At 42.0% G+C, this 16,431-nt stretch overlaps 1 protein-coding gene and 1 pseudogene across 1 annotated transcript in view; one reads left to right on the top strand and one right to left on the bottom strand.

Moving 5' to 3' along the window:
* The window catches only part of SNX6 (sorting nexin 6), a 62,820-nt gene that overhangs the window by 19,160 nt on the left and 27,229 nt on the right, over positions 1–16,431 (bottom strand). The window contains exons 6-9 of the mRNA XM_017513578.2: positions 14,702–14,825; positions 11,599–11,694; positions 7,099–7,204; positions 613–688 (exon numbers count right to left, since the gene is read on the bottom strand). Of these exons, the coding sequence (XP_017369067.1) occupies positions 613–688; positions 7,099–7,204; positions 11,599–11,694; positions 14,702–14,825 (402 nt within the window). The remainder of the gene's footprint in view (positions 1–612; positions 689–7,098; positions 7,205–11,598; positions 11,695–14,701; positions 14,826–16,431) is intronic.
* On the top strand, positions 2,998–3,563 carry LOC108292598 (annotated as a pseudogene).

Below are 16,431 nucleotides of genomic sequence, written 5' to 3'. Positions count from 1 at the left end.
TTTTTTGAGACAGTTTGCTCTTGTCACCCAGGCTGGAGAACAGTGGTGCATTCTCAGCTCACTGCAACCTCCACCTCCCGGGTTCAAGCGAGTCTCCTGCCTTAGCCTCCCAAGTAGCTGGGATTTCAGGCACCCACTACTATACCCAGCTAATTTCTGTATTTTTGGTAGGGACGAGGTCTTACCATGTTGGCCAGGCTGGTCTCGAATTCCTGACCGCAGGTCATCTGCCTGCTTCCTAAAGTGCTGGGATTACAAGTGTGAGCCACCAACTCCAGCCTATTTTATTTTTTTTGGAACAGGGTCTCACTCTGTCACCCAGGCTGGAGTGCAGTGGCGTGATCTCAGCTCACTGCAACCTCTGCCTCCAGGTTCAGGTGATTCTCGTGCCTCAGCCTCCCAAGTAGCTAGCTGGGATTACAGGCACATGCCACCCACACTTGGCTAATTTTTGTGTTTTGTGGTAGAGATGGGGTTTAGCAATGTTGGTCAGGCTGGTCTCGAACTCCTGACCTCAGGTGATCCACCTGCCTTGGCCTCCCAAAGTGCTGGGATTACAGGCATGAACCACTGTGCCCAGCTATATTTCATGTTTTAAATTAGAATACTTACTTGCATATATCTGTAGAATCCTGAGTTCCTAAAGCATATAATGAAGAACCAATTCTATTGTAATCATCTGCAGCACCTAAGGAGAAAGTTTTAAGAATTTAGTATACCTATTCATTGATTTAAAAATACTTACTGAGCTCTTACCTGTTACACAACGTGTAATATGAGACACTCTAGTAAACAAAATGACACAATCAGCATGGTGACTCATGCCTGTAATCCCACAACTTTGGGAGGCTGGGGCAGGCAGATTACCTGAGGTCAGGAGTTTGAGACCAGCCTGGCCAACATGGTGAAACCCTATCTCTACTAAAATTACAAATATTAGCCAGGTGTGGTGGCGTACACCTGCAATCCCAGCTACTAGGGAGGATGAGGCAATCACTTGAACCCAGGAGACAGAGGTTGCAGTGAGTTGAGATTGTGCCACTGCACTCCGGCCTAGGCGACAGAGCAAGACTCCGTCTCAAACAAACAAAAAAACAAACTGGAAAGCAAGAAGTATAACTTTCTTCATTAGTAGATGTGACATGATTATCTATGTAGAAAATCTGGGCCAGGAATGGTGGCTCACGCCTGGAATCCAAGCACTTTGGAGGCCAAGGCGAGCGGATCACCTGTGGTCAGGAGTTCAAGACAGCCTGATCAACATGGTGAAACCCCGTCTTAAAAAAAAAAAATCCTAAGGAATCTACAAAATAGTTACTACAACTAATAAATGAGTTTATTTAGCAAGGTTGCAGGATATAAGATCAATATGGAAAAAATATGCCACATTTCTATATATTAGCAAAGAATAAATTGAAATTGAAATTTTTGTTTGAGATGGGGTCTTACTCTCACCAGGATGGCGTGCAGTGGCGTGATCTCCGCTCACTGTAATCTCCGACTCCCTGGTTCAAGCAATTCTCCTTTCTCAGCCTCCCAAGTAGCTGGGATTACAGGCATGCGCAACCATGCCCAACTAATTTTTTTATTTTCAGTAGAGATGGAGTTTCATCATGTTGGCAAGGATAGTCTCAATCTCTTGACCTCGTGATCCACCCACCTCAGCCTCCCAAAATGCTAGGATTACAGGCATGAGTCACTGCGCCTGGTTCTGAAACTGAAATTTTTTAAAACATAACTATTTATTTGGAGACAGGGTCTCACTCTGTTGCCCAGGCATGAGCGTGGTGGCATGATCATGGCTCACTGCAGCCTCAAGCTCCTGGGATCAGGTGATCCTCCCTTGCTCAGCCTCCCGAGGTGGTATCACAGGCACATGCCACCATAGGTGGCAAATTTGTTTTTGTTTTTTGGCAAAGGAGGGACACGGCCTGACTCTGTCACCCTGGCTGCAGTGCAATGGTGGGATCTTGGCTCCTCCACCACCTGGGTTCAAGCAATTCTCATGCCTCAGCCTTTTGAGTAGCTGGGACTACAAGGGCACGCCACCATGCCCAGCTAATTTTTAAATTTTTAGTAGAGACGAGGTTTCATCGTGTTGGCTAGGCTGGTCCCAAACTCCTAACTTAAGGTGAGCTGCTTGCCTTGGCCTCCCAAAGCTCTGGAATTACAGGCATGAGCCAACACGCCCAGCCTATTTTTTTTTTTTTTTTTTTGCAAAGATTAGGTTTCGCCATGTTGCTCAGGCTGGTCTCGAACTCCGGACCTCAAGTGATCCACCTGCCTTAGCCTCCCAAAATGCTGAAATTACAGGTGTGAGTCACTGTGCCCAGCCTAAAAAATCATAACATTTATAATAGCATCAAAAACCAAATAATCAGGAACCAGTCTGACTAAAGATGTATAAGACCTGTACAATAAAAACTACAAAACACTGTTGAGATAAATTAACTAAGACTTAACTAAGTGGAGATATATTAATGTATCAGAAAGATCAGTATTATTAAGATTTCAATTCTTTCCAAATTAATCTATAGAATCTACACAATCCCAATCAAAATCCCAGCAGGCACTTGCATAAAAAAAGAAAACTGATTCTAAAATTCACATGAAAATATAAAGATCCTCAGGCTGAGGGTAGTGGTTTATGCCTGTAATCCGTCCCCTCCTTTGGGAGGCGGAGGCAGGTGGATCACTTGAGGTCAAGAGTTTGAGACCAGCCTGGCCAACATGGTAAAACTCCATCTCTACTAAAAATACAAAAATTAGCCAGGTGTGATGGCATGCATCTGTAGTCCCAGCTGCTCGGGAGGCTGAGGCATGAGGACTGCCTGAACCCAAGAGGCAGAGGCTGCAGTGAGCCAAGATCACACCACTGCACTCCAGCCTCTAGCCTGGGTGACAGAGTGAAATTCTGTCTCCAAAAAGAGAGACAGAGAGAGAGAGAGAGAGAGAGAGAGAGAGAGAGAGAGGAGACCAGAGGCCAAACTTGGGTTCTGATAAGATGGCCGGGCTGCCCCACAGGATCATCAAGGAAACCCAGCGTTTGCTGGCAGAACCAGTTCCTGGTATCAAAGCAGAACCAGATGAGAGCAACACCCATTATTTTCATGTGGTCACTGGTGGCTCTCAGAATTTCCCCTCTGAGGAAGGGACTTTTAAACCTGAACTATTCCTTCCAGAAGAATACCCAAAGGCAGCACCTAAAGTATGTTTCATGACCAAAATTTATCATCTAATGCAGACAAGTTGGGAAGAATATGTTTAGATATTTTGAAAGGTAAGTGGTCCCCAGCACAGCAGATCTGCACAGTTCCGTTATCAAGCCAGGGCTTGTTAAGTGCTCTTAATTCAGAAGATCCATCAGAAAATGATGTAGTGGAGCAGTGGAAGACCAATGAAGCCCAAGCCATAGAAACAGCTATCGCATGGACTAGGCTATATGCCATGGATAATATTTAAATTGATCCGATTATGAAGTGTGCATCACCTCTCTTGTTCTGCTAGGACTTCTTCTTTTTGTTTGCATTTAATGGACACAGTCTTATAAATATTACAGAATAAAAAAGCCCAGACATCTTCAGTCTTTTGGTGATTAAATGCATGAAAGAAAGAAGAAAAAGAAAGTAAGAAAGGAAGAAAGGAAGGAAGGAAGGAGGGAGGGAGGGAAGAAAGGAGAGAGAGAGAAAGGAAAGAAAGAAAAGAAAAAGAAAGAGAAAGAAAATAAAGGAGGGAGGGAGAGAGGGAGGAGGAAGGAAGGAAGACGGAAAGGAAGAGAGAGGAAGGGAAGGAAAGGAAAGGAAGGAAGGAGAGAGGGAGGTAGGGAGGGAAGAAAACACAGACTCTAGGTCTGGGGCGGAAGGAAGGAAGGAAGGACGGACGGACAGAGGGAAGGAGGGAAGGAAGGAAGGAAGGAAGGAAGGAAGGAAGGAAGGAAGGAGGGAAGGAAGGAAGGAAGGAAGGAGAAAAAAATAGATTCTAGGCTGGGGGCAGTGGCTCACACTTGTAATCTCAGCACTTTGGGAGGCTGAGGTGGGCGGATCACTTCAAGCCAGGAGTTCGAGATCAGCCTGGGCAATATGGCGAAACCCCATCTCTAATAAAAATACCAACATTAGCTAGACATGATGGCACACACTCGTAATCCCAGCTACTTGGGAGGCTGAGGCACAACAATCACTTGAATCCAGGAGACAGAGGTGGCAGTGAGCCAAGATCATGCCACTGCACTCCAGCCTGGATGACAAAGTGAGACTGTCTCAAAAAAGAAATTGGAGGCTGAGCACAGTGGCTCATGCCTGTAATCCCAGCCCTTTGGGAGGCCAAGATGAGAGAACTCCTTGAATCCAGGAGTTCAAGACTAGCCTGAGCAACTTAGCAAGACCCTGTCTCTATCCCCATCCCCAACAACAACAACAAAAATTAGCCAGGCATGGTGGCATACGCCTGTGGTCCCAGCTACTCGGTAGGCTGAGATGGAAGGATCAATTGAGGCAGCAGTGAGCCGTGTTTGCACCAATACACTCATCCTGGGTGACAGAGCAAGACCCTGTCTCAAAAACAAAAACAAGAATAAAGCTGAAGGAAGGACACAGAAAAGATGTTGAACTTCAATAGTCGTTAGAACAGTAGAAATCTAAACCGCACTGACTTACCACCACTGACCTACTTGAATAAAGTTATAAAGACTTCAGATTGCACTGAGGGGGAAAAAAAAGACTGACTATCCTTGTTGGCAAAGATGTAGAGCAGCTGGAACTCTCATGCCCTGCTCATGGGAATGCAAAATAGTACAATCATTGTGGAAAAAATTTTTGGCAGTTTCTTAAAAAGTTAAATATTCATTTACCACGACTCAGCCATTCTACTTCCAGGTATTACCCAAGAGAAATGAAAGCACAAGTCCATACAAAGAGTTATATACTGATGCCTCACATAAATAGTATCTGTAATAGCCAAAGCTAGAAACAAATAATTTTTGTGTATCCATACAATGGAATACTACTTAGCAACAAAAAGAATGAACTACTGAATACACAACAACTTGGATGAATCTCAAAATAGTTTTTTTGAGTTTCAAAGCCAGATAATAAAGAATATATATACACTGTATGATTCAATTTATAGAAAATACTAAAAAATACAAACGAATCTATAGTGACACAAAGCAGATCAGTGGCAGTCTGGGGGCAGGGCAGGAGGGACAGATTTCAAAGGGCCACAAGAAAACTTTGGAGGTGATGCATATATTCATTATTTTGATTGTGGTGAGGATTTCACACATGCCAAAACTCAAATTGCACACTTTGACCACTGCAGCTTACTGATATCAATTGCACTAAATAAAGCTGTTAAAAAAAAAAAACAAAACAAAAAAACCTCACTGGTTTATTCTGCACTTTGAGTGGTTCTCTTACGTATGTGATTTTGTAGCATTATGCCCTTGGCTGTTTGGAAAACACTGGTCCAGTGAATTATTCAGATGTTCTAAGTGGTAACATGCTTCAGTGTATAATTTTTTAAAAAATCACACTCACTAGTTCACCATCAATCTCTAGACAGATCTTTAATTACTGGGAAGCAAACTCATTGTGAGAGATGTAAGGTTTTACAAAATTCTAATTATTGCTTGAAAGAGTGACCTCTCACTGGCAACAAATACTATCTTTGTTTTCTTTGAAATAATTTATTATTTTTGGCCAGGTTCCTCTTGTAAGGAAGGTTGCCTTGCCGGGAGCTTGGACACACTCATCCCTCTCCGTGCCTAAAAACTACGTCTCCGCAATCGATATCAAGCTCTGCATTTGGCACCTAGCCCGCCGCTGGAAAACCCTACCAAAATTTAAAAGAAGCCCTGCCAAAACCTGCCCAATAGCATTTTGCCCCGTCCAGGTCCCACTCCCCCTGGGTGGCCGCTCACCGGAAATCCCGCCTACCTACCAATAGCAGCTTGCCCCGTCCACATCCTGCTCCCTCATAGCCAATCAAGACACCCTCACTCACTATAAAAACCCCACTCCTCGGGAAATCAGGCGCGACTTCCCTGGCCCCTTACCCGGGACCATGAAACCTCGACTGGGAGCTGAATAAATTGGCATTTAATTTTCTTATGCTGATCTGTTTCCTCATTCTAAACTCGGCAATAACCCTTACACCTCTAACTTAATTAGCTGATTTTTGAGAAAGCATTTGCCAAATACTCATAGTTTATCAGCCATTCTTTAAAGTAGTGTTCTATAAAAAAACACTAGCTAGTTCAATCACAACTCAATCACTAAAGTTCTTTTCTAGAGAGAACCATCATACTTCAGCAAGTCACCAAAGTGCTTTATGCATACCTTCTATTTCATCACTCAGAATATTTTAAAATGTATACTCAAAGGAAAAGATTACAATTAATTTTTACTGTTTAATCGGGGACATTCTTAGGTGAAAGTCACATTTCTAAAACATTGCAAGTGCATGGCAAGAAAGAATATAGGATTATTAGTCCAGTTTGTTGCCACTGCCTTGATTTGTACTTAGGCAGCACCAGCTTTATCCATCATTTGTGTAAATGTCAACATGGTGAAAAAAGCAAAAACTATTATACTATCATTATAAAAATAGTTGTGTTGCTGTTGTTATTGTTGTCTAGGCAGAGTCTCACTCTGTCACCCAGGGTGGAGTGTGGTGGTACAATCACAGCTCACTGCAGCCTCTAACTCCCAGGCCCAAGGCATCCTCCCACCTTAGCCTCCCTAGTAGCTGGGACCACTGCTGTGCGCCACCACATCTGGCTAATTTTTTTATTTTTTGTATTAGTTTGGTGCAATACACAGTCTCACTCTGTTACTCAGGCTGGTCTTCAATTCCTGAACTCAAGTGATCTTCCCGCTTCGGCCTCCAAAAGTGCTGTGATCATAGGTGTGAGCCACTGTGCTCAGCTGAAAATAATTTTGACTTTACAGACTCAATATAAAAGGGCCATGAAGCCTAGGCTCCAACTGACCACGGTTTGAGAACGACTGTTCTATATTAAGACTTTTTCAAACTATGATAGAAACTTTATAATTACTCCATTAAAAGATATAAACTTTAGCCACAGAAAAATCTTACTTTTGTGGGATCTTGTCATTCTATCAGATTTAGCAGATGCATCCTTAACTCGGTTATGATATTCCAAAAGAAATGTTCGTTCATGCTCAAAGAAATCATCTACATCCTATAAGATCAAAAGAAAATATAAACTTTCTTCACTTAATTTGCTTTAACGTAGTATGTAAATCACTTTATCATTACCAATATAAAAGACCATCAGTAAAACAGCATAGCTATCCTCTCATAATCAAATGTTATACTAATTTCACCAACAAGCTACAACTTTAATAGACATGCATTCTATCAAGAAATCTTCTATGATTTTATAACTGAAGGCTTAGTGATAACCACTTTTTTTTTTTTTTTTTTTGAGATGGAGTCTCACTCTGTTGCCCAGGCTGGAGTGCAGTGGCATGATCTTGGCTCACCGCAACCCCTGCCTTCTAGGTTCAAGTGATTCTCCTGCCTCAGTGTCCCAAGCAGCTAAGACTACAGGTGCGTACCACTATAGCCAGGTAATTTTTGTATTTTTTAGTAGAGACGGGGTTTCGGCATGTTGGCCAGGCTGGTCTCAAGCTTCTGACTTAAAGTGATTTGCCCTCCTTGGCCTCCCGAAGTGCTGAAGTGCTGGGCTTACAGGCGTGAGCCACCACGCCCAGCCTCGCATATTGTACATTCTCCTTTGTGCTCTGCCTCTACAATTTTGCCTCTTCAGTAAACACATTATTGCCAGCAGAAGTGATCAACTGCTTTGAAGGAAAAAGAAAAAAAAATTCTACTGAACAGAAATGAAAATCAATTTTTCTTGGCCTGTTATGTATTCTATTGGCCATTCTTGAAGGCTGCCTAGCCTTAGTCATTAAGGCCCTTTCTGTTTGCACTGAGGAACTATCTGAGAGCAATAATATGATTGACCATTGTCTTCAATCTTTTTTTTTTTTTAAACAAAACTATATATACATTAAAAATAAAAATTACTATCTTCAGAGAGTCTTGCTTTGTAATCCAGGCTGGAAGGCAGTGGTGTGAACATGGCTCACTACAGCCTCAACCTCCCCGCCTCAAGCAATCCTGACAGATTTCCCAAGTAGCTGGGACTACAGGTACATGCCACCACGCCAAGGTAATTTTTCTATTATTTGTAGAGACAGGGTTCTGTCATGTTGCCCAGGCTGGTCTTGAGCTCCTGAGTTCAAGTGACCCATCTGCCTCAGTCTCTTAAAGTGCTGGGATTACAGGAGTAAGCCACTACACCTGGCACAAAAATAAAAATTAACAGTATTTTACCCGCTTCTACATTAATAATCATTCACTGAAACGTATCAGCTGACAGGACGTAACTGGAGACTCATATCAACAGAACACAAGCACCAAGAGTCAGTACTGACAAAATATTATTAAAATCTGTAATTCAGCTGGGTACAACAGTTCACACCTGTAATCCCAACACGTTGGGGAAGCCGAGGTGAACAGATCACTTGAGCCCAGGAGGTCAGCCTGAGCAACATGGCGAAACTCTGTCTCTACAAAAAATACAAAAATTAGCTGGGTGTGGTGGCATGCCCCTATAGTTTCAGCTACTTGGGAGGCTGAGGTGGGAGGATTGCTTGAGCCTGAAAGGCGGAGGTTGCAGTGAGCTGACACTGGGCCACGGCATAGCAGCCTAAGGCGACAGCATGAGACCCTATCTCAAAAAACAAAATAAAATATAAATATTAAAATAAATTCACAATATGTAACAGTCTTCTTGTCTATGAAAATGTGGATAAAACTAACTGGCAGAGTTGTTCTAAAGATTAAACAAGAATATGTGGGCTACTAATCATCATAAATGTTCAAAAATGTTATTACCCGCCCGGGCGCGGTGGCTCACGGCTGTAATCCTAGCACTTTGGGAGGCTGAGGTGGGTGGTTTACCTGAGGTCAGGAATTCAAGACCAGCCTGGCCATCATGGTGAAACCCCATTTAAAAAAAAAAAAAAAGTTATTACCCTACTAATAAAATTATCAAAATCATAATCAACATAGTGGTTTTTATATTTAATGGCTAAAAAACTGATATTTATGCATAAACAGGATCAAATGGAAGTAACGTGAGTCCTTATTGGAAAGCAGCCACAGCACATGCATTGTCAAGTATCCACTGACCTGTCTCTGAAAAATCAGAGTACAAATCAAATAGTATTCTATATACCAACTTTATTATGGATGTGTCCATAAAAAGAGGCAATGATGGGCTGGGCGCGGTGGCTCACACCTGTAATCCCAGCACTTTGGGAGGCCGAGGCAGGCGGATGACGAGGTCAAGAGATTGAGACCACCCTGGCCAACATGGTGAAACCCGGTCTCTACTAAAAATACAAAAATTAGCTGGGGGTGGTGGCGCGCACCTGTGGTCCCAGCTACTCGGGAGGCTGAGCCAGGGGAATCGCTTAAACCCAGGGGGCGGAGGTTGCAGTGAGCCTACATCACACCACTGCACTCCAGCCTGGCACCTGGTGACAGAGCAAGACTGTCTCAAAAAAAAAAAAGAGGCAATGACGACAAAGCAGCATTCTTTTTTTTCCTGGTATTTTCGTGCTTATTTATTTATTTATTTATTTATTTTTTAGACGGAGTTTCACTCTTGTTACCCAGGCTGGAGTATAATGGCGTGATCTCGGCTCAACGCAACCTCCGCCTCCTGGGTTCAGGCAATTCTTTTGCCTCAGCCTCCTGAGTAGCTGGGATTACAGGCACGTGCCACCATGCCCGGCTAATTTTTTGTATTTTCAGTAGAGATGGGGTTTCACCACGTTGACCAGGATGGTCCTGATCTCTTGACCTCGTGATCCACCCACCTCGGCCTCCCAAAGTGCTGGGATTATAGGCGTGAGCCACCGCGCCCAGCCTTGCGTGCTAATTTAAACATTTTTCTCATTAAAAAGACTGAATGAGATAATACGTGTGGAAAAACACCTAAATTTTTCTTAATGATGTTCTAAAAATGATACAAGAGTTGATTTATCTGAAGACTCTTACCATTAAAATATAAGTCAGTAAGTGGGGGTAGTATTATTAACCCCATTGTGAAAATGGAAAAACTAGCCAGCTGTGGTGACCCATGCCTGTAATCCTAGCACTTTGAGAGGCCGAGGCAGATGAATCACAGTCAAGAGTTTGAGACCAGCCTGGCCAACATGGTGAATACAAAAATTAGTCAGGCGTGGTGGTACGTGCCTGTCATCCCAGCTACTTGGGAGGTTGAGGCAGGAGAATTGCTTGACTCCAGGAGGTGGAGGTTGCAGTGAGCCAAGATCGTACCACTGCACTCCAGCCTGGGCAACAGGGCAAGACTCCATCTTGAGGGGGGGAAAAAAAAGAAAAAGGGAAAACCTGAGATCCAGAAAAAGGAAGTAACTTTTCCCAAGAACATGTAGCTCCCCTCAAGCAACACTGAAACCTCAACTGGTTTTTACAGGTGCATGCCACTCCCATCCAGCTAATTTTTTTGTATTTTTAGAAAAGATGGGGTTTCACCATGTTAGCCAGGGTGGTCTCGAACTCCTGACCTCAAATGATCCACCCGCCTTGGCCTCCCAAAGTGTTGGGATTACAGGCATAAGCCGCCATGCCCTGCCCTCAATGGAGATCTTCTAACTCCAAAGCTGAACCCAGGTCTGCTCCTAACATTTCCAAGGCTAAATGTTAAATGTAAAAACAGGTGCAGCACCTCTTGCTACACTCTGCAGCTCTGTCTGTCCTGCATCTAGGACTTCACGTGCATGTGGGTGGACATTCCAAACTGCACAATGTCCCTCCCCTCTACCTAGCTGCCTCATGGTCACCCCTTAACCACCCATGGAATACATATGAATGGCATGAACTAAGGAAGATGCCCACATAGGAGCTGCAAGGCTTGGGATTTGGGTAGGAAAATATGGGATTCCAGATACCTGGAACCTGGTCTGATGTGAAGGGAAGAGGTGGGAGCTCCAACTGGGCAAATTCCCTTTGCTGAAGACTTCTAATCCCTTGCAGAAGGAAACTCTCTCAAGAGAGGAATCCAGGTCAGGGGGATTCCTCCTGTTCCTAGGGCTAAAAATTCTAACTGTCTAAACATCTTTTACTCTAATTCTGCACATTTGTTTTCATTTATTTATTATTTTTTTTAAGATGAAGTTTCGCTTCTGTTACCCAAGGTGGAGTGCAATGGGGTGATCTTGGCTCACTGCAACCTCTACCTCCCGGGTTCAAGCAATTTTCCTCCCTCAGCCTCCTAAGCAATTGGGAATACAGGTGCGCGCTACCATGCTCAATTTATTTTTTGTATTTTTAGTAGAAATGGGGTTTCACCATGTTAGCCAGGCTGGTCTTAAACTCCTGACCTCATGATCCACCTGCCTTGGCCTCCCAAAGTGCTGGAATTAAAGGTATGAAGTATCACATCTGGCCAATTCTACACATTTGGAATTTCAATCTATCTCCCCTTTGAAGAAAGTCTCAACTAATACCAGAGTTAATCAAATAAAATCTTACCTTTACTCCTGAAACAATTACTCCATCTGCTGATTTAACCATGTTTTTAAAGAAATCTTCAAGTTTCTCTTTTTTATTTTTTCCTCGCACACTCAACTGAAAGAAAGGTAACGTAAGTTAACATTTTTTAAATTTACAAATGGAAAGCAGTGCCTCCTTTATTCTTTGATATTTAAACGGCAAACTCAAAAGGATCCTAGTTTTTTTTTTTTGTTTTTTTTTTTTAAGATGGAGTTTTGCTCTCGTTGCCCAGACTGAAGAGCAATGGCACAATCTGGGCTCACCGCAACCTCCACCTCCTGGGTTTAAATGATTCTCTTGACTGAGCTTTCTGAGTAGCTGGGATTACAGGCATGCATCACCATGCCCAGATAATTTTCTATTTTTAGTAGAGATGAGGTTTCTCCTTGTTGGTCAGGCTGGTCTTGAACTCCCGACCTCAGGTGATCCACCCGCCTCAGCCTCCCAAAGTGCTAGGATTACAGGCGTGAGCCACCGCGCCTGGCCAGGATCCTAGTTGTTGATCTTAATAAGGTGGCAATTTCATTATGTATATCAATGATTTTCAAGTTTTAGGGCACAAAAGAGGAGTTTGGTAATAATATATTCAGGACTCACTCTCAGATTCAGGTTCAGTTGATCTACAAGAAGGCCTAGATATTTCACATTTTATGAGCATACCTGATAATTCTGTTGCAAGCAGCTCTCTCACCGTATTTTGTCAAACACTGCTATGTAAAACTTTAATACACAATTAAAATGTTAGCTCTGGAGTTCCTTAAAATATGTGAAATTTATTGGGGTACAACATGACATTGTGTAATTCCGTAATAACTTTGAACATATATACTATACATTCAGAACTCTGTACTCATCCAATTATCTCTTGTCTGGCTTTTGGGGTCAGCAATTTACAGCACAAGGGCCACAAAAAGATGACGTTGAACAACATGAATGGTTATCCAAGGGCAAAACCAGCAAGCAGCATCTAACTGACTCCTAGCACTTGCTGCATCAGGGTATCCCATAAAGGAGCAACCCATCTAATTCCCATATATACTGCCATTGCTTCAATGCCCACCTTTATGTAAATAACTTATAAATCTCTGTCACAACCTGCTATGGTCCGAATATATATATAAGTCTCCCTAAAATTCATATGTTGAAAATAAATTTTTTTTTTTGAGATGCAGTCTCCCTCTGTCATCCAGGCCGGAGTGCAGTGGCGTGATCTCAGCTCACCACAACCTCTGCCTCCTGGGTTCAAACAATTCTCCTGTTTCAGCCTCCCGAGTAGCTGGGACTACAGGCACCTGCCACCACGTCTGGCTAATTTTTGTATTTTTAGTAGAGACAGGGTTTCACCATGTTGGCCAGGGTGGTCTTGAACTCCTGACCTTAGGTGATCCAACCACCTTGGCCTCCCAAAGTGATGTGATTACAGGCGTGAGCCACTGCTGTGCCTCGCCCATATCTTGAAACTTAATTCCCAAGGTGATATTAAGAAGAGGTGGGCCTGAGCCAGGCATAGTGGCTCGTGCCTGGAGTCCCAGCTACTTGGGAGGCTGAGGTGGGAGGATCACTTGAGGCCAGAAGTGTGAGACTGCAATGTGCAATATATACAACTGCACCTGTGTATAGCCACTGTACAACTATTATATACACAGCTATACACAGCTGCATATGTACATCCCAGCCTGGGCAATACAACAAGACTCCATCTCTTAAAAATAGGTGGGGCTTTTGAGAAATGATTAGGTCATGAGGGTGGAGCCTTCATAAATGGGATTAGTCCTTATAAAAGAGGCTGAGGGAATTTGTTAGCCTCTTGCCCCTTCCTCTGCCATGTGGGGACACAACAAAAAGATGCCACCTATGAAGCAGAGGGCCCTCACCAGACACCCAATCTGTTGGCACCCTAATCTTGGAGTTACCAGTCTCCAGAGCTGTAAATGATAAATTCTGTTGTTTATAAATTACCCAGTCTAAGGTATTTTGTTATAGCAGCCAAACAGACTAGGATACTATCCATAAGCTCTTTCCTTAACCTTATATGCTATATCCAGTTGCCCACATCATTTCCTTACACGGAGACTATAACTGTAACCTCACATTAGATGAGTCTAACACAGTGCTCATTATAATCTAATATCCGGGCTGGGCATGGTGGTTCATGCCTGTAATCCCAGCACTTTGGGAGGCCGAGGCAGGTGGATTACTTGAGGTCAGGAGTTGGAGACCAGCCTGGCCAACATGGTGAAACCCCATCTCTACTAAAAATACAAAAATTAGCCAGGCACTGGTGGCTGGTGTCTGTAATCCCAGCACTTTGGGAGGCCGAGGGGGGTGGATCACCTGAGGTCAGGAGTTCAAAATCAGCCTTGCCCAACATGGTAAAACCCTGTCTCTAATAAAAATACAAAAATTAGCTGAGTGTTGTGGCATCCGCTTGTATCCCAGCTACTAAGGAGACTGACGTAGGATAATTGTCTGAACCTAGGAGGCAGAGGTTGCAGTGAGCCAAGATTGTGCCACTGCACTCCAGCCTGGGCAACAACAGAGTAAGACTCCTGTCTAAAAAAACAAAAAAAAACAATCTCCAAAATTTGTCTTCCCTCTTTGATTTGTGGCCCCTTCATCCCAACAGTCTCTCTGACTCCAACATGTTCCCTAAAATTCTATAGTTCTCATTAAATCTTGAAATATCTACAACTTCTTCCTTTCTCGCATAGCTCAAATTCTACCAGCAAATGACTGAAAACTGTCCCCTCCCACTCCCATTTTCCTAGAAGTCTTCGTCTTCTCTTTCCTAGACTACTACTTTGAACTATTAAGTTAATAATTTTCATCTTATTCCAATCCATTCTGTTGCCTGAGACAGCTTTCCTAAATCAAATTTTGAGCATCTCATCCTTACACAAAAACTTTTTTGAGACAGAATTTCATTCTGCATGTCAGCCTGGGTGACAGAGCAAGACTCTTGTCTCAAAGAAAAAAAAATACAAACATTCTAAAAAATGCCTTGAGCCTTTTCTAACTACTCTTGCCTTTTCCAGTGACTCTCTAAAAAGAAAACTTGATCAACAATCAATTTGATACTCACATCTTGATTATATTCCAAGAAGACATGGAAATTTAAATCTTTTCTCAAAATAGGATGTGCTGCCACACGACACAGGAACACTTCATGCATCGCAACCGTCTTCTTGAATATTGCCAAATATTCACTAGAAACAATACGGAAAATTAAAGGTAAAAAAACTACATCAATTAAAAAGTCACCTGCAACTATTTTTTTCAGAAAATACTCTTTGGATGATTCCAAATGCAAAATTAGAGATACAAGGACATAATTCACGTAAAAAGGGTTTTAGTTGAACTGTTAATGAATATAAAACCCAGCGGATTTCATGCCAGTTAATAATATTTATATCTAAATGTTAACACTTTTAAGTTTTACAAATTTTTTTAACTATGCAAGTTGATGTTAAAGTTAACTATAGGGTTGTTTGTTTTCAGCTCTAGAGGAAGTATTCTACAAATTATTTGACAGAATCTTAATGATTCAATAAACAATTACTGCTTTTAAACAACTTAGTACAAAAAAAAATCAAACCCAAACCTCAGTAAGCATATTTTCAACGTTAATAATTATTTTCATCTAATTACCCAAACACACAAGAAACACACTATGAAGAAACTGATTTTTGTTTCCCATTACACCGAAGAATTGTGTTTAAAATATTTTAATACCAGTAATGAATCCCAGAGACCACAAAGTAATACTTGTCAGTTTGAAAAAACAAAACAAAAAAACATTCAAGAAAAAGGCCTGATATTCTTGCTTCAACTACGTGCAAGAAGGATAAGTTTTACATACCAGCAAACCAGCAGGACCAATGTTGGGAGAAGTTTGATCTCTGTGAGGGTAGTCATTCAGTGAAGACAAAAAAGAAGGATGCAGAGGATGGAGGTAGCAGTAGAATAAACCCAAGGTTCTCTGTTATCCAACCCCTAACCAGACCACAAAAGAATCATGATCAGGGCCTCTGGAAAATCACAGATTCTTCAATATTAATGTGCTCTGCTCATTTCCAGTTTTTAGTCTTACAAACTTTGAATATAGATCTGTCTGCTATCAGACCACTGCTTGTATCCAAGACCTGCTTTACGATTTATCTTTTCAAGAGTTAAGCATTCTGAAAAGAAGTCTAGTAGCAGTGTGAATATGTAAGTAAAAACTGAAACTAGTGGAAGACGAGAAGAGGAAACGCATAAAGGGGAGAAATGACAAGAAAAAGTGACAGGGGTGATGAGAATGCAAGGAAAATTATTTCCTTGTACAACTCTCAAATATACAGCAAATCCAAAATTATTCCAAATGTTTAATAAAAGGGGGAAGATTCCGTATTTTCAGCAAATACACTAAAAATGAAACATGGGTTGAGTATCTCTACCTGAAAATCTGAAATCCAATACTCTAAAATCTGAAATTTTTTGAACAAAAGACACGATGCTCAAAGGAAATATTTACCAGAACATTTCAGATTTTTGGATTAGGGATGCTCAACTAGTAAGTAGAATGCAAATATTCACTAATAAATAACTAAAAATCTGAAATGCACTCCCAGGCATTCTGCATAAGAGATATTCAATCTGTACGTAATTTCCCTTTCTCTTCTCTGCCTGTGGCTTCTGCCCAAAAGGGAAAGAATATAGAAGCAAAGTAACCAGAGAATAGTTAAAAACTGTTTTTCACTAAATGACTTTTAGTTTCATATATACTAGAAATGTATTAGATCCTTACAAAAACTGTGATAATTCACACACATA

This window comes from Cebus imitator, unplaced genomic scaffold, assembly GCF_001604975.1.
Source record: "Cebus imitator isolate Cc_AM_T3 unplaced genomic scaffold, Cebus_imitator-1.0 Scaffold496, whole genome shotgun sequence".
Taxonomy (NCBI): domain Eukaryota; kingdom Metazoa; phylum Chordata; class Mammalia; order Primates; family Cebidae; genus Cebus; species Cebus imitator.
This window is presented reverse-complemented; position numbering and strand designations above follow the sequence as displayed.